This window comes from Stegostoma tigrinum, chromosome 18 (assembly GCF_030684315.1).
Source record: "Stegostoma tigrinum isolate sSteTig4 chromosome 18, sSteTig4.hap1, whole genome shotgun sequence".
NCBI classification, from domain to species: Eukaryota; Metazoa; Chordata; class Chondrichthyes; order Orectolobiformes; family Stegostomatidae; genus Stegostoma; species Stegostoma tigrinum.
Window position 1 is genome coordinate 150,268 of NC_081371.1, and position 23,110 is coordinate 173,377.

Consider the following 23,110-nt stretch of genomic DNA (forward strand, 5'->3'; position numbering starts at 1 on the left):
TGTGGGGCTGGGATGGGGAGGGGAGCCGGGGAGGTGTAGGTGAGGTGTAACACCTGCTGTGGTTGCAGGAAAAAAAGTGCCGGGGGTAGTGGGGTTGGTGGGAAGTATGGAGCCGGCAATGGAGTCACTGACAGAGTGGTCCTTCCAGAAAGCAAGTAAGGCTGGGGAGGGAAAAGTGTCTTTGCTGGTGGGGCCAGATTGCGGATGGCGGAAGTGTCGGAGGATGATGTGTTGGATCTGGAGATTGGCGGGTGTTACACGAGGACAAGGAGGATTCTGTTTTGGTTGTTATTGTGGGTGGGGGTGCGAGGGACGAGTTGCGGGAAACACAAGACACACGGTCAAAGGCGTTCTCGAGCACAGTGGTGGCGTGGGTTGAGAGAGGGGGCAGTGGGTAGAGAAGAGTGGTCCTTGAAAAATGAGGACATCTGGGATGGCCGGGAGTGAAATGCCTCACCTCGGGAGCAGATACAGTGAAGGCAAAGGAATCGGGAATAAGGTATGGCCTTTTTGCAGGAAGGTGGGTGAGAAGAGGTGTATTCTAGATAGCTGTGGGAGTTGGTAGACTTGGAATGGATAATCAGTTTCCAGGTGGATGGCAGAGATGGAGACAGAGGGGTCCTGGAAGGAGAGAGAGGTATCAGAGATGGTCCAGGTGAACTTAAGGTGGGGGTGGAAAGTGATAGTGAAGTGGATGAGCTGCTCGAGCTCCTCATGGGAACACAAGTCGGTGCCCATACAGCCATTGATATAACAGAGGAAGAGATGGGGAATAGGGCCAGTGTAGATTTGGAAGAGGGATTGTTCCATTGTCCTACAAAGATAAAACTGCACCACTCTCTACTGATACCATGTGACTTCACCTTTTTGACCAGAGCACCATGAGGGACTTTGTCAAACGTTTTCGTAAAGTCCTAATGCAGACAACATGAACTGCTTTTCCCCCAACTATCATCTTCATCTTCTGAAAAATACTCAAGTTACTGACACATGACCTCCCCTGCACAAAACCAAGCTATCGCTAATCAGTCCATCTGCTTCTAAATGTGTACAGATCTTGTCCCTAAGAGCGTTTTTCAATAAGTCCAATAACAGGATGCGGTCCTTCAAGCAGAATTTAGGGTGTTAGGAGCCAAGTTAAAAAGCAGGACCTGAAATGAAAGAATAGGCAGGATGAATGTATGACTTGAGAGATGGTGCAGGAGGAAGGGGTTCAGATTTTCGGGACATTGCAACCGGTTCTGGAGGAGATGGGATTATTACAAATTGGACGATCTACACCTGAGCCAGACTGGAACCAATGTCCTTGGGGGTACTTTTGCTAACGCTGTGGGGGAGGGTTTAAACTAATGTGACAGGGGGATGGGAACCAAATATTGGACAGGTTACTGGACAGAAAGGAGGTAGTAACTAAAGCCTGTAGGGAACGAGATAATGAAGTCAGCGTGACTAAATGGAAGAGTAGGCAGGGAACAGATGATGAACGCAAAGGGACAGGTGGTCTGAGGTACATTTGTTTTAATGCGAGAAGTGTAATAGATAAGACAGATTAACTTAGGGCTTGGATCGGTAGCTGGGAGTATGATGTTATTGCTATTACTGAGACTTGGTTGAGCGAAGGGCACCTAGATGTCCCAGGATATCGAAGCTTCAGGCGCCTTAGAGAGGGAGGTAAAAGAGGTGGAGGAGTTAAATTACTGGTCAAAGATGATATCACAGCTATACTGAAGGAGGGCCCCATGGAGGACTCGAGCAGTGAGGCAATATGGGTAGAACTCAGAAATAGGAAGGATGCAGTAACAATGTTGGGGTTGTACTACAGGCCTCCCAACAGCGAGCGTGAGATAGAGGTACAAATATGTAAACAGATAATGGAAAGGTGTAGGGGCAACAGGGTGGTGGTGATAGGAGATTTTAATTTTCCCAACATTGACTGGTATTCACTCAGTGTTAGGGATCAAGATGGAGCAGAATTTGTAAGGTGTGTCCAGGAGGGTTTTGTAGAGCAGTATGTATATAGTCCAACTCGGGAAGGGGCCATACTGGACCTGGTGTTGGGGAATGAGCCCAGCCAGGTGGTTGAAATTACAGTAGGGGATTACTTTGGAAATGGTGACCACAATTCCATAAAGTTTATAATACTCATGGACAAAGATAAGAGTGGTCCTGAAGGAAGAGTTCTAAACTGGGGGAAGGCCGACTATACCAAAATTCGGCAAGATCCGGGGAATGTAGATTAGGAGAAACTGTTTGAGGGTAAATCCACATTTGATATGTGGGAGGCTTTGAAAGAGCTTGATTAGCATGCAGGAGAGACTTGTTCCTGTGAAAATGAGGGATAGAAATGGCAAGATTAAGGAACCACGGATGACAGGTGAAATCGTGAGACTAGCTAAGAGGAAAAAGGAAGCACACATAACTTCTAGGCAACTGAAGACAGACGAAGCTTTGGAAGAATATCCGGAATGTAGAGCGAATCTGAAACAAGGAATTAAGAGGGCTAAAAGGGGACATGAGATATCTTTAGCAAATATGGTTAAGGAAAATCCCAAAGCCTTTTATTCATACATAAAGGGCAAGAAGCTAACTAGAGAAAGGATTGGCCCACTTAAGGACAAAGAAGGTAAGTTACGCATTGAGTCAGAGGAAGTGGATGACATTCTTAATGAGTACTTTGCATCAGTATTCACCAAGGAGGGGGACATGACGGATGTTGATGTTAGGGATATATGTTTGATTACTCTAGGTCAAGTCAGCATGAGGGAGGACGGGTTGGGTATCCTAAAAGGCATTAAGGTGGGCTAGTCCCTAGGTCTGGATGGGATCTATCCCAGGTTATCGAGGGAAGAGAGAGAGAGAGAGGAAATAGCCAGGGCCCTAACAGATATCCTTGCAGCATTCTTAAACATGGGTCAGGTCCCGGAGGACTGGAGAATTGCTAATGTTGTCCCCTTGTTTAAGAAGGGTAGCAGGGATAATCCAGGTTATTATTGACCAGTGAGCCTGACGTCAGTGGTAGGGAAGCTGCTGGAGAAGGTACTGAGGGATAGGATCTATTCCCATTTGGAAGAAAATGGGCTTATCAGTGATAGAAAACGTGGTTTTGTGCAGGGAAGGTCATGCCTTACCAACTTAATAGACTTCTTTAAGGATGTGACAAAGTTGATTATGAGGGAAAGGGTGTAGATGTCATATACATGGACTTCAGTAAGGCATTTGATAAGGTTCCCCATGGCAGGCTGATGGAGAAAGTGAAGTTGCATGGGGTCCAGGGAGTGCTAGCTAGATGGATAAAAAACTGGCTAGGCAACAGGAGACAGTAGTAGTGGAAGGGCGTTTCTCAAATTGGAGACCTGTGACCAGTGATGTTCCACAGGGATCTGTGCTGGGGCCACTGTTGTTTGTGATATATCTAAATGATTTGGAGGAAGGTATAGGTGGTCTGATTAGCAAGTTTACAGATGACATGAAGACTGGTGGAGTAGCAGATAGTGAAAGGGATTGTCAGAGATTACAGCAGAATATAGATAGATTGGACAGTTGGACAGTTGGGCAGATAAATGGCAGAAGGAGTTCAATCCAAACAAATGCGAGGTGATGCATTTTGGAAGATCTAATTCAAGAGCAAACTATACAGTAAATGGAAAATGGAAAATCCCGGGGAAAATTGATGTACAGAGAGATCTGGGTGTTCAGGTCCATTGTTCCCTGAAGGTGGCAACGCAGGTCAATCGGGTGGCCAAGAAGGCATACACATGCTTTCCTTCATCGGACGGGGTAATGAGTATTGGAGTTGGCAGGTCCTGTTACACAGTTGTCCAAGACTTTGGTTCAGCCACATTTGGAATACAGCGTACAGTTCTGGTCACCACATTACCAAAAGGATGTGGATGCTTTGGAGAGGGTGCAGAGGAGGTTCACCAGGATGTTGCCTGGTATGGAAGGCGCTAGCTTTTAAGAAAGGTTCAGTAGATTAGGATTATTTTCATTAGAAAGACGGAGATTGAGGGGGGAACCTGATTGAGGTCTATAAAATCATGAAGGACATAGACAGTGTGGATAGCAAGAAGCTTCCCTCCCCTTATCTTGCAAGTTTCTATTAGATCTCCCCTCAACCTTCTAAACTCTGATGAATACAATCCCAGGATCCTCAGCCGTTCATCATACGTTAAACCAATCATTCCAGGGATCATCTACGTGAAAATTCAATGAATATCTGGAATTAAATGGTCTATCGATGACCAAGAATCTATCGTTGATGGTCAGGAAAAACCCATCTGGTTCACGAATATCCTTCAGGGGGAAGGGAACTGTCATCCTCACCGGGTCTGATCTACGTGATTCCAGGCTGACAGCAACGTGGTTGACTCTGACCTGCCCTCTGGGCAATTAGGGATGGGTAATAAATGCTGCCTAGCCAACAATGCCCTCATACAGTGAATGAATTAAAGGAAGTTATTTACCCATACAGCAAATGAATCCTGCATACTATGAGGAAACAGGATCAGGGTAGGCACAGGCATTAATCCAAACAGAATCTGAATGCATATAATGAAGTCACAAGAATGCTTAACTGCCTTGAAATTTTGATTCTCCTCTCCAAGATACTGAGATTACACTTTGGCCTGCATCTGCCAAGAAGTGACAATCACTGTCAGATTGCTGTTATAACCAAACACTAAACCGACTGATACTGCTCAGCACTTTTCTGCCAGACACCCAAGTTTCACAGAACGTCAAAGTGAGTGCTCATCAGAAAGTCCCGCAGTCACAGTACAGCAAAATCAAAAGAAGACAGGACCACACTTGTCATGTGGCAAATTTAACTATCTAGTGGGAATGGATGAGTCAAAGAGCGAGGAACTGGGGAAAGGTGCAGATGAATGGATTGGTCAGTCAAGGGGAAGTCAGGTCAGATTGGAATGGGTTTCAGTAAGGGGATGGTTACGTAAAGAATCAGCAAGGAGAGGGAATAGACTGGGGATGAAGTGGGTGGTACGGTGGTTCAGGGGAAACGGTGGTCAGTCTGTGATTACAAAGGGTCACTTTTGGTCAGGAGTGAAACTAGGATCTTTTCATTTAAATTTCCTGGACAACTATTCACACAAGTACATTAGAACTGTTTAGAACTCCAGCTCAGAGTCAGATTTTGGAGTGTCTCAGGGACTATGGGAAGTGCATGTCAAATTTTAAATTTGTACGGCAATCTCCTTAAACCCAAGTGCATTGGGACTTCCATGGGATCCTGACATGCACATCCAGTCATACAAGCACAGTGATGATGCAAAGACCAGAACATTTGGAGGATTATTTTGAAATTATCCAGAAGAAACTACCATTGAGAACAGCCTAGTTTGGATTATATTTACATTACAGAAACATTTTCAGGTGTTAATTTGTCTACTCTATTGTTTACCATACCTGGCTTGTAGACAAGCCTTGGCCTTCTCTTCCCAACGCTCTGACACAGTCAACAGTTCCTGTAAATCAGCCATCGCTTTTTCCACTGCACTGTGGGGTGCCAGGGCAATCCCAGAGTCTATGAGTTTCTTCATGGCATCTAGAGTGACTCTGGCAGGGTCTGTGAGGGTGAGGTTCACTTCATCAAGCCAACGAGCCTGTTGGAGATGCTGTTTCAGTTTAGGTAGTTCCTGCAGCTCCACATCTAACCCGGAGCCAAGTTCAAGCAGCAGTTGTAACTTGGAGGAGTTAGGAATTTCATCTGATAAAGCCTCCTTACAACGTTCATGGAACTCCTCCACATTGTCCAGCAACTCCTGGCATCAAATAAAAATGAGACATCTCTTTATTATGGAGACAGTATGAACTGCTGATGCTGGAGAATGAGAGAGAACACAGTGTAGAGCTGGATGAACATAGCAAGCCAAGTGGCATCAGAGGAGCATTACTAATATATATTACTATACATTACTAATAGATTTCTGAAGGGTCCCAAGCCAAAACGTCAAGCTTTCCTGCTCTTCTGATGCTGCTTGGCCTGATGTGTTCATCCAGCTTCACACCGTGTTATCTCAGACATCTGTTTGATTTGTTTAAAAATCTTCTGTAATTTAGTTTCCATCTTTAGATACTGAGCCAAAGGGTGCATGAACTTTTGGTTAAGCCCACCCATTAGTGAATTTTAGATGCCACTTTAAAGTTGTTAATCAGCTGGCACAACTGCCATGTTTTTCTTTTTTACAACCTTCTGCGTTCACTCACTGCTATCTTCTTTGAATAATGTTCCTTCCTGAAACCCTTAAATAAGCTGGTACTTCAGCACACTTACTCCTTAAACTGAGTCTTCAACAACTTTGTTTCTGGAGTTTTGTCTGAAGCAAACGATGACTATTTTCCTAGTTCTGGCTGCTTTTTCGAGTGATAATATTCACAACATACCTGCTGTTATTGCCCTTTTTCTCTCTACATGTACCTGTACCTGGCAGGCTGTCTTGTCGATGATTCTGACTTAATGCTACTAGGCTTCCATCACTAGCTAACAGTCTTTTTCTCCCCATTTTCAACCTTTGTCAAATTCACTGAATTATTTAAATGATGTAGACATTGGGCCGCTCCAAATTGATGCTGGAAGGCTAGTGATGGGAGATAAGGAAGTAGCTGAAGGACTTACTAAGTACTTTGCGTCAGTCTTCACAGTGGAAGACATGAGTAGTATGCCAACAATTAAGGAGAGTCAGGGGGCAGAGTTGAGTATGGCAGGCATTACAAAAGAGAAAGTGCTAGAAAAGCTAAAAGGTCTAAAAATTGATAAATCTCCTGGCCCCGATGGGCTACATCCTAGAGTTCTAAGGGAGGAGGCTGAGGAAATAGCGGAGGCTTTGGTCGTGATCTTTCAAAAGTCACTGGAGTCTGGGAAAGTCTCAGATGATTGGAAAGTTGCTGTTGCAACCCCCTTGTTTAAGCAAGGATCAAGGCAAAAGATGGAAAATTATAGGCCGATTAGCCTAACCTCGCTTGTTGGTAAAATTCTAGAATCCATTGTTACGGATGAGATTTTTAAATTTTTGGAAGTGCAGGGTCGGGTTAGAACAAGTCAGCATGGATTTAGTAAGGGGAGGTTCGTGCCTGACAAACCTGTTAGAATTCTTTGAAGAGGTAACAAGTAGGTTAGACCTGGGAAACCCAGTAGATGTTGTCTATCTAGATTCCCAAAAGGCCTTTGATAAGGTGCCTCACGGGAGGCTGTTGAGTAAGGTGAGGGCCCATGGTGTTCGAGGTGAGCCACTGGCTTGGATTGAGGATTGGCTCTCTGACAGAAGGCAGAGAATTGGGATAAAGGGCTCTTTTTCAGAATGGCAACAAGTGGTGTCCCGCAGGGTTCAGTGTTGGGACCGTAGCAGTTCACCTTATATATTAATGATCTGGATGAAGCGACTAGGGGCATTCTGGCAAAGTTTGCTGATGATACGAAGATAGGTAGACAGGCAGGTAGTACTGAGGAGGTGGGGAAGCTGTAAAAAGATTTAGACAGTTTAGGAGAGTGGTCCAGGAAATGGCTGATGAAATTCAACGTGAGCAAATGAGAGGTTTTGCACTTTGGAAACAAGAATACAGGCATGGACTATTTTCTAAATGGTGAGAAAATTCATAAAGCACAAGTACAGAGGGATCTGGGAGTGTTGGTCTGGGATTCTCTAAAAGTTAACTTGCAGGTAGAGTCCGTGATTAAGAAAGCGAATATAATGTTGTCGTTTATCTCAAGAGGGTTGGAATATAAAAGCAGTGATGAGCTTCTGAGGCTTTATAAAGCTCTAGTTAGGCCCCATTTAGAATACTGTGTCCAATTTTGGGCGCCACATCTCAGGAAGGACATACTGGCGCTGGAGCGTGTCTAGTGGAGATTCACATGGATGATCTCTGGAATGGTAGATTTAACATATGATGAATGGCTATGGATCCTGGGATTGCATTCATTAGAGTTTAGAAGGTTGAGGGGAGATCTAATAGAAACTTACAAGATAATGAATGGCTAAGAAAGGGTGGCCACTGGGAAGTTGTTTCCATTAGGCGGGGAGACTAGGACCCATGGGCACAGCCTTAGAATTGAGGGGGTAAGTTTATAACGGAAATGAGAGATTTCTTCAGCCAGACAGTGGTGGACCTGTGGAATTCATTGCCAAGGAGCACAATGGAGGCCGGGACGTTAAATGTCTTCAAGGCAGTGATCGATAAATTCTTGATCTCAGAAGGAATCTAGGGCTACGGAGAGTGTGCAAGGAAGTGGAGTTGAAATGCCCAGCCATGATTTAAATGGCAGAGAGGACTCGAAAGGCCAAACGGCCTTACTTCCACACCTATGTCTTATGGTCTTATGTTTTTAAAATCCATGATGTAAGAGTATGCAAACTAGTCTGTAGACACCACTCTCAGAACGAATCTAAAATGCAAGAAAATATCGTACTGTTCCCTTAACACAAACTACGACAAGATGAACTAAAGAAGGCTTTGTTCTGTCCTGTTTCTCTTGAAAGCAAGTGTTGTAAACCTGGCACTGAGCTGTCTGTTCCACGCAAAGCAGCGTAAATAGCTTTGGCGTATCAGAGATAATGGGAACTGCAGATGCTGGAGAATCTGAGATAACAGTGTAAAGCTGGGTGAACACAGCAGGCCAAGCAGCATTTGTGCTCCTAAGATGCTGCTTGTGTTCATCCAGCTCTACACTTTGTTATATAGCTTTGGTGTTTTTTTTTTAAGAAGACAAAAGTAACAGTGGGTAGAGTCATGCTTACGCAGACCCAGGGTTTTGCTTTCAGTTGATGAAGCTAGGATTTCAGCAGTGGATCCAGCTCTTTCTCTGGTGCTGCAAAAGCCAAGTTCTCACTTTGCTGTTAGGTTCATGTTTTTGGTTTTATCCTTTCTGATGATCTGAAAACAAGTGAGGGAGATCTATTTTGTGATTTTTCTTAAAACACAAGATGTTTGGTTTCAAATGTCTTCCGTGGCAGTAAATTTCACAGGCTCACCACCCTCCAGGTGAAGTTTCTCCTCATCTAATTGGCATCAGACCTGGTTCTAGATTCCGAGCATCAGGAACATCCTTCCATCATCTACCCTGCCTGGTAGAATTAGAATTCTGCGTTTCAAGAGATTCTGCCACGCCATTCTTCTGAATTCCAGTGAATATAAACTGAACCAATTTAAACCTCTCATAAATCAGTTGAAGCAAACCAGGAATCTGTCTACGAAAACTTTGCTGCACTCACTCTAAAGCAAGAACATTCTTCCTCAGATTAAGACACCAAAACTGCACACAAGGCCCTCTATTATTGCAGCAAGACATCCTGTAACATAATGTTTTAGCTATGAAGGTCAAATTTGCCTTAACTGCTGACTGACCTGCACATGTACTTTCAGTGACTGGTTTATGAGGAAATCCAGGTCTCACTATACTTCGCGCCAGATAATAAATTCCACTTTGTTATTGCTCCCAAAACAGATAACCTCACATTTATATGGCATCTGCCACAGATTTTCCCCACTCAGCTCTTCCAAATCTCACTGAAACATTTGATTGTTACAACCACCCTCCCACCCAGCTATGTTACCTGCAAACTGGAGATATTACATTTAGTCCCCTCATCCAAATCATTCATACATACTGTAACTTGCTGGGGGTCCAAACATTGAATCCTGTGATACTCCACTTTGTCACTGCCTGCCATTCAGAAAATACCCATTTTTTCCTACTCTGGTTTCCTGTCTGCCAACTAGTTTTCTATGAATCTCAATACACTACCCCCAATCCCATGTGCTTTAATTTTATATGTCAGTCTCTAATGTGGGGCTTTGTAGAAAGTCTTCAGAAAGTCCAAACAAACCACACCCACTGGCTCGCTCTCATCCTTCAAGAATTCCAGTAGATTTGTGAAGCATGACTTGCCTTTTGTAGATGCATGCTGACTGTCTGATCCTGTCACTGTTTTCCAGTGCTCAGTTGAAAAAAAACGTTACACAATCTACTCCAGCATTTTCCCCATTAATGAAGTCAGGCTAACTCATCTATATTCCCAGTTTTCTCTCTGCCTCCCTTTTTTGAAAGGAAAAGAATGGTAACATTAGCTACCCTCCAATCTGTAGGGCCTGTTCCAGAGTCTAGAGAATCTTGGAATATGACCAACAATGCATCCACTGTCTCTAGGGCCACTTTAGATAGGTAGATAAAATTTATTGTTACTCGTGTTGGTGAAAATATAGTAAATTGTGTCCAAGTCATCACAAAATAAATAGTGATGAAAAAAGCCTCTTAGTTTTAATCAGGGCCAGTAGAACTGGCAAGGATCAAGGGCCTCTCTAAACCGCCGAGGACCAGGCCCTGTCTAAACTACAAGGGACCTCGCTGTCAAAACTGTCAAGGACTGGGGCCTGCTCAAACTGCCAAGGATCTTCCCCTGGGATGTAGATTCTCAGGTCCGGGGCTTTATCAGCCTTCAACCCCATCAAATTTTTCAGCACCATTTTCCTACAAATATCAATTTCCTTCAGTTCCTCTCACAAAACCCTGCTTTTGCCAAAATTTCCCGTCTGTTATTTGCATCCTCTTACATCAGTATAACTAAAAGTGGTGGTCAGCCACTTTTGTTCCTCATGGTAAATTCCCATGTTTGCGACATTAACGGACCTCCATTTGTCTTCACATTCTTCTTTTTCTCTTCACATACATATAAAACGTTATAGATTCAGTTTTGCTGTTCCTCGCAAGCTTACTTGGACTTTATTTTACCCCTTTTAATCAATCCTGTTGGCTTCCTTTGCAGAATTCTAAATGACTCACAATCCTTAGGTCTGTTGTTTTCTGGCCAATTTGTGTCTCATATCCTTGAATCTAATTTGCTGCCCAAATTTCCTCTGTGGAACATGTTTTAACCACCTTTCCTATTTTATGTTTGCACCCAAAATAATGAACAATTGTTACAGTTTACTCACGTGCTGTTTGAATGTTTGCCATTCCGTTTCCACCATCATCCTTTTAAGTTACATCCCCACATCTATCATAACCAACTTTCACTTCATACCATCAGAACTTCCTCCACTTAAATCCAGGACTCTAGTCCAATCAACTACATCACTCTCCACTTTGATGAGAAATTCTATCAATTTATGATTGCTCATCCTAAAGGCATTTCTCACTACTAGGTTACATCACCTGATGAAGCAGCAGTGCTCTGAAAGCTTGAGACTTCAAATGAACCTTTTGGACTATAACCTGGTGTCATGTGACTTCTGATTTTGTCCACCCCTGTCCAACACCTAAGTTATACAAACTACTTCTGCAATCCTTTCGATTTTTAAACTACTTCAGCTTTTTGCAGGTCCTCTATCACAAAAGATCTTTTTTAAATAAATGATTAAATGTATGGTCATAGCTCTCATCTCTTCACTAGGTGTTTTGAAAACACATGGATGCAATCCATTCAAACTAGAGGCTTTATCCTTGATGACTTTGAGAAGTTTATTCAATATATTCCCCTTTAGTTATTCACAAATTCCTGACACTGAACATGAAATTAGAATCTACTTCATCCTGCATTCACTACCAGTGACATCAATACTGACCACTCATTATTCATCTACAAATGCTACCACCCCCTCTCTCTCTTCACTCACCACTTGCAAATGCCACTCACACCCCAGCCCCTCAAATTGCCATGTTCACCACTTCCAATGGCTACTCAAAACTCCTCTTCCCTTACTCCCCTACCACCAAAAAATTCATTCCCACCAGCTCACACTGTTTACTACTTTGCCTTGCCTTGCCTATCCTCTGTTCACTAACATTCTTCCTCCCCATCACTCATCACATGTTACCCCACCTGAGGTAAATATGAGGCACAGCAAAAGGAGTATCTGGTTGGGTGATACAGGATTCAGTGCTGAGCTCACAACTGTAAACAATATTGAATACTAAGTGGATAAGGGAAGGGAGTGTACTTGCATCAAATCCATGGATGCCAAATAGAAACGTGGGAAGGCAAGTGGTAAGATGGCACAATCTAAGACAGTTAAGTAAGCTGACAATACTTGGCAAATGAAGTATAATGTGGGAAAATTTGAGGTTCTACACTTTGACAGGTGGAATAGAAACGCTGAATATTATTGAAAAGGAATAAGACACAAGAAAGCTAAGCAGAGAGAAATTGAGAGTCCTCATGTTTACTTACTGTTTATCAGAAAAAGCCATTCCAGCATTAAAAGTGAAGGCAAAAGAAGAGAGATTGTAGGTCTTCATTTCAAAGGGATTGAAGTATAAAACTGGAGAGGTCTTACTCAAGCAATCCAAGGCTCTAGTTCAGCTACACTTAGTATACTGTGATTAGTTTAGGTCTTCTCCTATAAGCAAAGACATGTTTCTCATTGTTGTTTGCCCATTTGATTGCTCCCTCCCAAGTCATATTTGCAGCCAAAGCCAGCTTTTTCTAACATATTAAGCTGGTTTTTCCTCATTCTTGTATTCTAATTTAAAATATGTGATTGCTATTGCCTGGATGCTCTCCTACATTTGCTGCTGATTGCCCATTATTAGATCTATGTGAAACTTCCCTTGTTAGGCTTTGGTCAGATTGGGTCAAGATGGAAGCCTGCACACATCAAAAGGAAATCCATCTCCTTATCCCCCTTAACTATCTGCTTTGTGTAATTAACAGTCAACTAGGTCAAGCTTCCAACATTCTATATATTTTACTTGATTCTCTAATTTGATTGCATATTTCTTCCAACTCTATTCTTCAGTCAGGACACAACTTATTTATAGTTTACCAATCTAATGTTAAACTGAAAACTGATAAAACACGTTAAAAGGATAATTTAACTAGAGCTAGTCTAGTGTTCAATGCATACAACTACCCACCACCAACTCTAAACAGCAACACAGCTTGCTGCTTTATATCCCAGTTCAACAACGTCTCACATATACACTTTTCTATATCAGTTTGCAATAATACACAGTATCCTCATTTCTCCCTCCCACCACCACCTGCTGCTTTCCTAGCAGCAGGATTAAGAAAGCCTCAAAACTCGTTAAGGGGAGAGCAAGATACTGGCAGTTATTCTTCACTTTGGTGGAATACAGTAGTTCAGGAAAAGATTTCAGGTTTTACTTAGTGAATGAGGGGTCAGGAAGAAGACTGAAAAACAACCTCAAAAGTAGTAATCACTGGTTTACTCCCAGCACCAGGCACATTTGAGGGAAAGAATAAAAGGAGATAAATCAATGGTTGAAGTGATTGCGTAATGTTCAGGGATTCAGATTCTTGGATCATTGGTATCTCTGCTAGGGCAGAAAAGATCTGTTCAAAAAGGATGGGTTTCACTTGTACTGGAAAGGGGTCAATATCCTAGTGGGAAGATTTGCTAATTCTATTAAGGGAGACTGTAAACTATCAGAGACAGGGTGGTGGAGAGGTCCAAAATAGTATCACAATAGAAAGATAGAGGAGGACACTTTTGAATCCGAAAAGAACACCATAATTAGAAGGCAAACAAGACTAAGTCAGAACATGAAGTAACACTAAAGAATTAAAATCGCTTTTATTCAAAGTAAGGGACCTCATAGGTAAGAATGAACAACTCCAGGCATGTTTAGGAAAATAGGATTGGGATGTCACAGCCACCACAGAAACTTGACTGAGAGATGGGCAGGACTGGGGGCTCAATGTTCCAGGTTTCAGACGTTACAGGAAGGATAGAAATGGGCTCAAAAGAGAGGAGTAGCATTTAACTAGAGAAGATATTTCTGAAAAAAATCATGAAAATACATGGGGTGAAATTAGAAATAAAAAAGGAATGATGACTTGATGGATTGGTACTATGGGCCGCCCAACTGTCAGAGGAAAACTGAGGAACAAATATGTATAGAGATCTCAGATATATATAATAATAAAGGTTGTAAAAGTGGATGATTTTATTTTTCCAAAAATTGACTGAAACTACAACAGTGTTACCGGTTTTCATGGCAAAGAATTTGTTCAATTTTCAAGAAAATTTTCTTCATCACTGTGTAAATGTTTCCACCAGGGAAGGGGCAAACCTGGGCCCTCCTTTGGTTAATAAGACAGGGTAAGTGACTGAAGTGATACAGGTTTTTAAAAAATAATTATGGAAAAGGATAAACCTTCCACAACAGTTCAAATTTTTAATTGGAGTAAGTCAAATTTTGATGGCATGAGACCAGAATGTTCAAAAATTATTTAGACTAGACTCCTTGAAGGTAAAAGGGATGTCTGATAAGTAGGAGACTTTCAAAAGCGTGATATCAACTATTCAGGGTCATTATGTTTTTGTTAGAATGAAAGACAAGGCTGGTGTGATTAGAAAACAATGGATGAATAAAGATAACATAGTGCGAGGCCGGATGAGGCCAAGCAGCATCAGAGGAGCAGGAAAGCTTGACGTTTCGATTCGGGACCCTTCTTCAGACCGAAAACATCAAGCTTTCCTGTTCCTCTGATGCTGCTTGGCCTGCTGTGTTCATCCAGCCTCACACCGTGTTATCTCAGATTCTCCGGCATCGACACTTCCTACTTTCTCTGCACGAATGAAGATATTGAGGTTCTGGTCAAGAATGGAAAAGAATCACATATTAGATATAAACAATTGGGTTCAAATGAATATCTTGAACAATATAAAGAATGTAGGGGGATTCTCAGTGAAATTAGGAAGCCAAGGAGAGGATACAAGTGTACATCCTTAACCTTATTTTCTAAGACCAAGAGATTCTACAAGTACATTAGGAGCAAGAGAGATTTGGGCCCCTTAAAGATCAATGAGGTCATCTTTGCATTGAATTTAGGGAGATGAGAGAGACATTAAAAAAAATTTGCATCAGTTCTTAAATGTGGAGAAAGAAATGGAGGCTAGAGAACTCGGGGAAATAAATACTGATGTTTTGAAAACAGTTTACAATTCAGAAGAGAAAGTGCTGGAGGTTATATTAAAAAAAACCAAGAATGATAAATCTCCAGGACCCGATCTAGTGTATCCCAGACCTTTGTGGGAAATTAGGGAAGAAACTGCAGGGTCCCCTGCAGAAGTATCTGTACCATCTATAAATATGGATGAGGTGCTGAATGACTGGAGAGCAGCTAAATGTCATGCCTTTGTTTAAGGAGACAGTAAATTGTTGGGAGAGATTCTGAAAGACAGGATTTATGTGCATTGGTCGGGGTGAAACAATTGGGGATAGTCAGCATGGTTTTGTGCAGTAGAAATCACATCTCACAAACTTGATTCAGTTTTTTGTGGAATTAGCTAAGATGATTGATGAGGGTAGAGCAGTAGGCATTGTTTATTTGCATTTTAGTAAAGCTTTTGACAAGGTTCAGCATGATAGACTAATTAGGAAAGTTAGATCACATGGGATTCAGGTGAGCTTGCCAGTTAGAACACAGAACAGAGAACAGTACAGGCCCTTCAGCCCACAATGTTGTGCCGATCTATTGTCCTAAGATCAATCTATTCTGCATATCCTACAAAAACACAAAATTGGCTTAACAGAATGAAATAGTGTGAAGGTGGGGGCTTGTTTTTCAGACTGGAGACCTGGGACCAGCAAGTTCTATTGCTGCTGGGTTCACATTTGTCATTTATATAAAAGATTCAGATGAGAATATAGAAAGCATGGTTACTAAGTTTACCGATAACAGTTGGATTGGTATAACGGAGTGTGAAGAAGGCCGAGATTGCAAAGAGGTCTTGATCAGTTAGGTCAATGACCTGAACAGTGGCAGATGGAGTTTAAGACCATAAGACATAGGAGCAGAAGTTCGGCCATTCAGCCCATCGAGTTTGCTCCACCATGCGATCATGGCTGATAAGTTTCTCAACCCCATTCTTCTATTTTCTCCCCGTAACCTGTGATCTCTTGACAATCAAGAACCTATCTATCTCAGTCTTAAATGTACTCAGTGACCTGGCCTCCACAGCCTTCTGTGGCAATGAATTCTATAGATTCAACCCTCTCTGGCTGAAGACGTTTCTCCTTATCTCCATTCTTAAAAAAAAGTCCTCTCTTTAAGGCTGTTCCCTTGGTTTCCCATCTCTCCTACCAATGGAAGCATCTTTCCTACATCTGCTCTGTCCAGGCCATTCAGTATTCTAAAAGTTTCATTTGGATCTCTCATCATCCTTCTAAACTCCAAACATAGTCCCAGAGTCCTCAAACATTCTTCATGTTAAGCTTTTCATTCCTGAGATCATTCTCGTGAACCTCCTCTGAATCCACTCCAGGGCCAGTACATCTATCCTAAGATATGGGGCCCAAAATTGCACACAATACTCCTAATGTGGCCTGACCAGAACTACATCCCTGCTTTTAAATTCAAGTCTTCTCAAAATAAATGCTCAAGTTGCATTTACCTTCCGAACTACTGACTCAACCTCCAAGTTTACCCTGAGAGAATACTGGACTAGAACTCCCAAATCTCTCTGCACTTCAGACTTGTGAATTTTCTCCCCAATCAGAAAATAGTTCATTCCTCTATTCCTCTTACCAATTAAGATAAATGCAAGGTATTGCATTTTGGTAACAGAAGCGAAGGCAAGATTTATACAATTAAAAGTAGAGCCTTGGGTAATGTTGGAGGACAGAGGCAGCGAGGGGTTGAGGTACATAATTCATTGAAGTTTTCAGTGCAGCGATTAATGCAGCGTTTAGCATGTTTGCCTTCATTGCTCAGACCTTTGAGCACAGGATTGGGACATTATGCTGAGATTGTACAAGACTTTGGTAAAACCTCTTCTGGAGTACTATGTCCAGAGCTGGTCTGCCTATTATAAGAAAAATATTACTAAGCCGGAGAGGGTTCAGAAGAGACTAACCAGCATGTTGCCAGGATTAGATGGTTTGAATTAAAAGGAGAGGCTGGGACTTTTTTTCCATTCGGTTGAGAGGTGGCCTTATAGAGGTTTATAAAATAATGAAGGGGATAGTTAAGGTGTCTTTCCCCTATGATTGATTGATTTCAAGATGAGGGGGCATTTTGTTTGTTTTAAAAGGTGAGAGGAGAATGATTTATTTTAAAAAGCCTTACTTTTTTTTTAAAGAACAGAGTGGCTCATGTGTGGAAGACATTCAGGTAAGCACATGAATAAGAAACGTTTGGAGGGACATGAGGCAAGCGCAGGCAAGTTGGACTAGGTTAGTTTGGGATTTGATTGGTACGGACTGGTTGGACTAAAGGGTCTGTTTCCGTGGTGTATGACTCAATGACCAAGTTCCCTAACTGGCTTTGGTTTCTCTTCACCAGCATCCTATTTGGTATTGTCACCTCATAGCATCTAGTCTCAAATTTATATTTTGCATAACATATAGGTGGCTCCCTGGATAACATGAACCTTTTTCCACATGTGATGGCAAGGCATGTCTACACCTATGTCAGTTGTCATTCTCATCCAAGAAGTTCAAGGAGATGGCTTACAATATTTTCCTAACTTCCCACCAAAACATGATTTTCTCTGGTGCCAGCAAGTCCATGTGTAAGAGTGTCACCCTGATGTTTAACACAGCAGAGATCCTGATTGGTTTTTCTGTACTTCATGATGAATGCATTAAATATGACTGACCATGCACTTGGCAAGACGGTTTGTTCAAGGGTAGTGCAGCAAGGCTGTCACACAATTGATGGCCCACTTAACAAACGTCCCTGAAGGATCTGCCAGTGTTCTGATACAGAGTTGTAGGGGGAATGGGTCTGGGTGGGATACTTCAAGGGTCAGTGTGGTCTTGTTGGGTCAAAGGGCCTGTTTCCACACTGTAAGGGTTCGACGATAATCTCATCAGATATATCATATAAACTGAATACTTACGTTCATTGTATCTGCCATGGATACATTCAAGGGATCATTCAATTGTCTGAGGATCAGAAACTTGAAAAAGTAATCAAAGACTAGGAGAAATGCATTCCCACTGACTGAACTAACATGCATAGTGCAACCTTGGAGCAAAAAAGGTGCAAGAGAACGTCATGAAGTTTCCATGGTTTTCAGTAAAAACCTATTTGAGCCACTACCATTCCAACATATCCTACTGTTGTGGGTTCTGATCCCTGGACAATCATTTCCCTCGTCAAGCACTCTCTGCCTATATACCTTGGTTCAATTGTGACCGTGTGTCCTGGTGAAGAATTTCAGGCATAAGGACCTGCATCCCTTTGAAAAATCACACCTCTGAAATACATGGTTCTTTTGTGTAGAGCTGAAATCATGTCAGGGGGTCTGACAATTATTATATGTATCAGGCCAACCTCCCACACTAACTTTCAATAATGCCTTCAAATGTAGATTATTTGCTATTCCTTCCTTGAGACCATTGTATTCATGTTGGCCAAAACTCATCAAGCCGGCTTTGGAACACGTGAACATAGATACCCAGTGTCCTACTTGCAAGTCTCACAAAATATTCATAGAATTCACAGAATCCCTACACAATGAGGAAACAGGCCCATTGGCCCAACAAGTGCACAGCAAACCTCAGAACATCCCACCCAGACCCATTCCCCTATAACCCACCTAATCTACACATCCCTGAACACTGTGGGCAATTTAGCATAGCCAATCCACCTAACCTGCACATCTTTGGACAGCGGGAGGGAACTGGAGCACCTGGGGGAAATCCACACAGTTATGGGGAGAATGAGCAAACGCCACGCAGTCACCAGAGGGTGGAATCAAACCCAGGTCCCTGGTGCTATGAGGCAGCAGTGCTAACAACTGAGCCACCATGCATTCCATTTCTCCACTTTTAAAATACCTGCACATTTTTTGAGTTTGGTGATCTGATCAACGTGTTTGAAGTAATCATCATGCTACCCAGTTTCTAACAAACCTCAAAGTTACACCTTGTATTTTTGTTGAAAGTCACTGCAATCTGGCTGGTGTTTCCACCAGAGGCTTAATGCCAAGTCGTTTGTATTGAATTGTGGTTAGCTTCCACGTTGACTTGTTTTGCAAAGAGGAACGCAAGAAACAGTGGCGCATGGTATTAGAGAGTAAATATGTCACACTGAACCTTCAAACAACTGGATTCCACTGGAGATACATTTTTGAAGCTAAATGCAATTGGTTTTTCATCTTACATAACAGATGCACCTAAACCTTTTTTTTTGTTAAGATGTGGCAACCTGCATTGAATCATTGAATCCCTAGTGTGGAGGCATGACATTCAGCCCTTCAGGTCACACCAACCCTCCAAACAGTATCCCATCAAGACCCATCTGCCTATCCTATCCATGTAACCCTACATTTCCCATAGCCAATCTACCTAACCTGCACATTTCTGGATTGTGGGTGGAAACTGGAGCATCTGGAGTAAACCCACACAACCACAACAAAAATGTACAAACTTCAGACAGACTGTCACCTGAGTATGGAATCAAATCCAGGTCCCTGGTGCTGTGAGGCAGCAGTGCTAATCAGAGCCATTGTGCTGCCCCTGGGGCATAACATGGTAGAATATATCGCTTCTGACAATGCATGCTTATGTGATTCAATTACATGTTGTTGGCCCTCTTACGAGATATTTGGAAGACCCTTGATTAATAGTTCTCAATGCTGATGCTTGAACACTTGGAAATGCATGAAATTATATTCTCTAAAGAGTCGCAAAGTCCCCTGTCATAGGAAGTAGGAAATTTTGTAAATCCTTTGCAGAAATAGAGCCTGAAAAATTTAATTTGACCCAAATGCACATGCAGCTGATGAAGACGAGTCCTTCATCAAGTACCTTAGTGTGTATACATTTCGGTTGTGCTCTTTGGTTTTACTCACCACAAAATTAACAGCAACATATGCATTCAGGAACATGTCCTACAGTTCTGACCATCCACTGACCAATGGATAACTAAAAAGGGAACTTCTAGAAGCAGGATCATCTGAATGGTTTCCATAAATTAATGATCACATGAGCTCCTTCTGACAAATGAACCAGTGTTTGGTGTGGGCAAAGAAAAACTACTTTTGCTCCTGTGAATTTGGCATTCTATCCCTGTAATGTCAGGATGATAGGTGGGTCTCTTTTAGTGTGATAGAGAAGTTAAGCCTGCAAGCACGCTTGGATTGTACAATCTTATTTCAATACACATGATCATCCTGTAATTGTTGGTATGCTGATGCACACAACAGATCACTTTGCACTCTGCATTATACAACTCACGTAAGGTTTTCATGCACGTGCATGCTGCACTCTCACAGGGGCCTTCAAATTAGATAATATCTTCTCAGAGATGTCAGGCAACATCATTCTGCAACGTCCTGGCCAAATTCTGTATGCCTACTTGTAGTAGGTCACAGGCTAAACAAAGCAATTAGTTTGGGCCTCTTCTGCTGAAATTGTTACCATTACATGGGATTACTAATACACCAATGTCGAGTTTTAACAGGCCTGTGACCAGACAACTGGTCTGTTTGTGTCCACTAGGTAGAATACTTGTGGCTTCCGTTCAGACTAACTGCAGTGACATTTCAATGTCAATGTATTGGTGCAGCAATGGGTAGTCAATTTGACACTTGATAAGCCATACATTTTCTTCAAGATTCTGAAGTTAAAAACAAAAGAATGCTGGAGAAACTCAGCAGGTCTGGCATCATCTGTGGAGAGAAAGCAAGAGTTAATGTTTCTGGCCCATTGACTCTTCTACCTGGAGAGTCACCAGACCCGAAATGTTAACTCAGCTTTCCCTCGTAGATGCTGACAAATGTGCTGAGTTTGTCCAGCAATCTTTGTTTCTGTTTCACATTTCTAGAATCTGTAGTTTGTTGTTTTATTCCTTCAGGATTCTGACTGGTGCATTGTGTATCCTCTCTGTTTCGTCTGTGTGTGGTGGTGAGGGGGGAGGGTTGATCTATATGGATGTTCTTCAGAGGTCGGTATGGACTCAATGGGCCAATTGGCCTGCTTCCACACTGAAGGGATTCTAGGATTCTCCCCAATTGCTTGCTTCTTGTATTCATGAAGGACTCACAAATCCCTTTCTCTGTAGCTCTTTTGCGGTCTTTCTGCATTTAAATAATATTTAGCTCTTCTATTCTTCCAGCCAAAGTGCCCAAAACCCTACCAGGTTTTTGCCCACTCAGTCTAGATCTCTTTGTAGATTCTTGTCAGCCTCATCACCATCTACTTCTAAATTTCTTTTTACCTATTTAAAGCCGCTCTTGCTGTCCACATTATTTGCAAGTTTACCTTCAAAGTTCATTTTCTCCATAAGCTTTTTGGTTGTCTATTGTTGGTTTTTAAAAATCCAATCCTCTCGTTTACAAGTAACCTTTGCCACATTGAACTTTTTTTCCACTCAATTGTAAGCCATCCTCAAACTTTCCTGGTTAACCATGATTAGCTTATCCCTTTACATTCCTTCATCTCTAAAGATGGATCTTTCCTGTCAGCCATGAACTATTTCTTTAAAAGTCTATCATTGTTCCTCTATCATCTTTGCTGCTGAACACCTTGCACACAGCCCACTCCAGTCAGCTCTATGCTCATTCCTGTAATTATCCTCAGTAAAATTTGATGAAATTCTTGCTGACCCAACCAAAATTGAATTCCAAAGTTCCAGCATGTTGTTGGCACTGTTTCAAAAAAGATCTGACATCATTTATCAAGCTCACCTCATATTGCCAATCACAACAAGATCCAAATTAGCCCGATTAGATCCACAACTTCACTACTCTGAGAAACCATACCAAATACACTCCATGAATTCGTCCTCATGGCTTTCCTTCCTAACCAGACTATCCCAATCTACAAGAAGATTAAAGTCAACCATGCTTTTGCTTCATACCCTCATTATATCCTCATTTGTTCTTTGCCTAACCATCTAACTATTGTCAGCAGCTCTAAAGACTACTCTTACCAATGCCTTTTTCATCTTTTATTTCTTAACTCAACCCATATGGATCATATGTACTGATTCAAAATAATTTCTTGCCCTTGTATTTATTCCGTCCCAAAATAACAAAGCTATCCTCTACTTTTCCTTTCAAAAAAGTCACATATCCCTGGATATCTAGTTCCCAGCTTTTATCCGCTGGGAACCGTATCTCTGTAATGACTACCAAACAATATACATTAACTCATATTTGGGCTGTTAATTCATCTATTTAATTCTACACACAATGAACAGTCAAATCAAGGGAGTCGTTAATTTTGCCTTTTTGACCATTATTTCCCCCGGACCCTATTTACTACAGTTTTTCTATATTTGTATACTCTGCTCCTTCGTATACCACTCTGGGTGCTGTTATCCAAACAGGTGCCCTGTAATTCTGCCATATCCTCTTGCTTTAAGTATATATTTCTCCTCTCCTAGCTCACAGCCCTGGTTACTAAGTCACCTGGACATTGGGCCCAGCACATCTCAACCGAAGCACATCCTGCCAGAACAGTTCCCTTCTACTCCTGTCCTGCTAAGAGTGCTGGACGAACTTGTTGCAGTCCCCACAACTTCCAAGAACCTCGTGACTGTTGGACATCTGAAGGGGTGTAGGCTCAACTCTAAGACCCCTCCTGCCTCACCTGCAATCACACCATCCTCTTCCTACTCGCCAATAAATTTTAAAAGTAGTTAAGTCTGAAGGGTATGACCACTCTCTGGAGCCAACTGTCCAGATAATTTTTGCCTTACTTGAGGTGTCACAATACCTGCAGGTCAGATTCCAGCTCCTCAACTCAGATCCAAAGTTCCTTGAGCAGCAAATACACTACAGATGTGTCCGCTTGGGATCATATTGGTCCAGCAGCTCCCACATGCAGCAACAACACATTACCTGTTCTGCCAACAGAATTGCACATGATTTCACTTATAAATTAATTACTTGAAATTGCCTGGCCTTTATACTTCATTGTTGAGGTATATTGGTTTAATTAACTAAAAGAGAAAAAAAATCAATATCAATCTAATACTTAAATATCTATACTTAGGTAGGAAAACTACACTGGAAGCCTAAAACGCAAACCCAACTGTTAAAGACCAGAAATATTCAGCAATACCACTCATCAGCTAGCTTTTTTCCTTGCATTCATGTCATACTGTGGTTTATGCGGTCACTCACTTCTAAGGGCAGGTTAGCCTCACCATCCATGCCTTTCATCCTCTCCCACTCA

General features: G+C 42.1%; 1 protein-coding gene across 5 annotated transcripts in view; it reads right to left on the minus strand.

Annotated features, from left to right (window-relative positions):
• Nucleotides 1-23,110, minus strand: part of kdm5a (lysine demethylase 5A) — a 210,290-nt gene that overhangs the window by 77,555 nt on the left and 109,625 nt on the right. For all 5 annotated transcript variants that reach the window (XM_059652252.1, XM_048549592.2, XM_048549593.2 and 2 more), the window contains one exon: nt 5,422-5,777. In XM_059652252.1, coding sequence (XP_059508235.1) covers nt 5,422-5,777 — 356 coding nt within the window. The remainder of the gene's footprint in view (nt 1-5,421; nt 5,778-23,110) is intronic.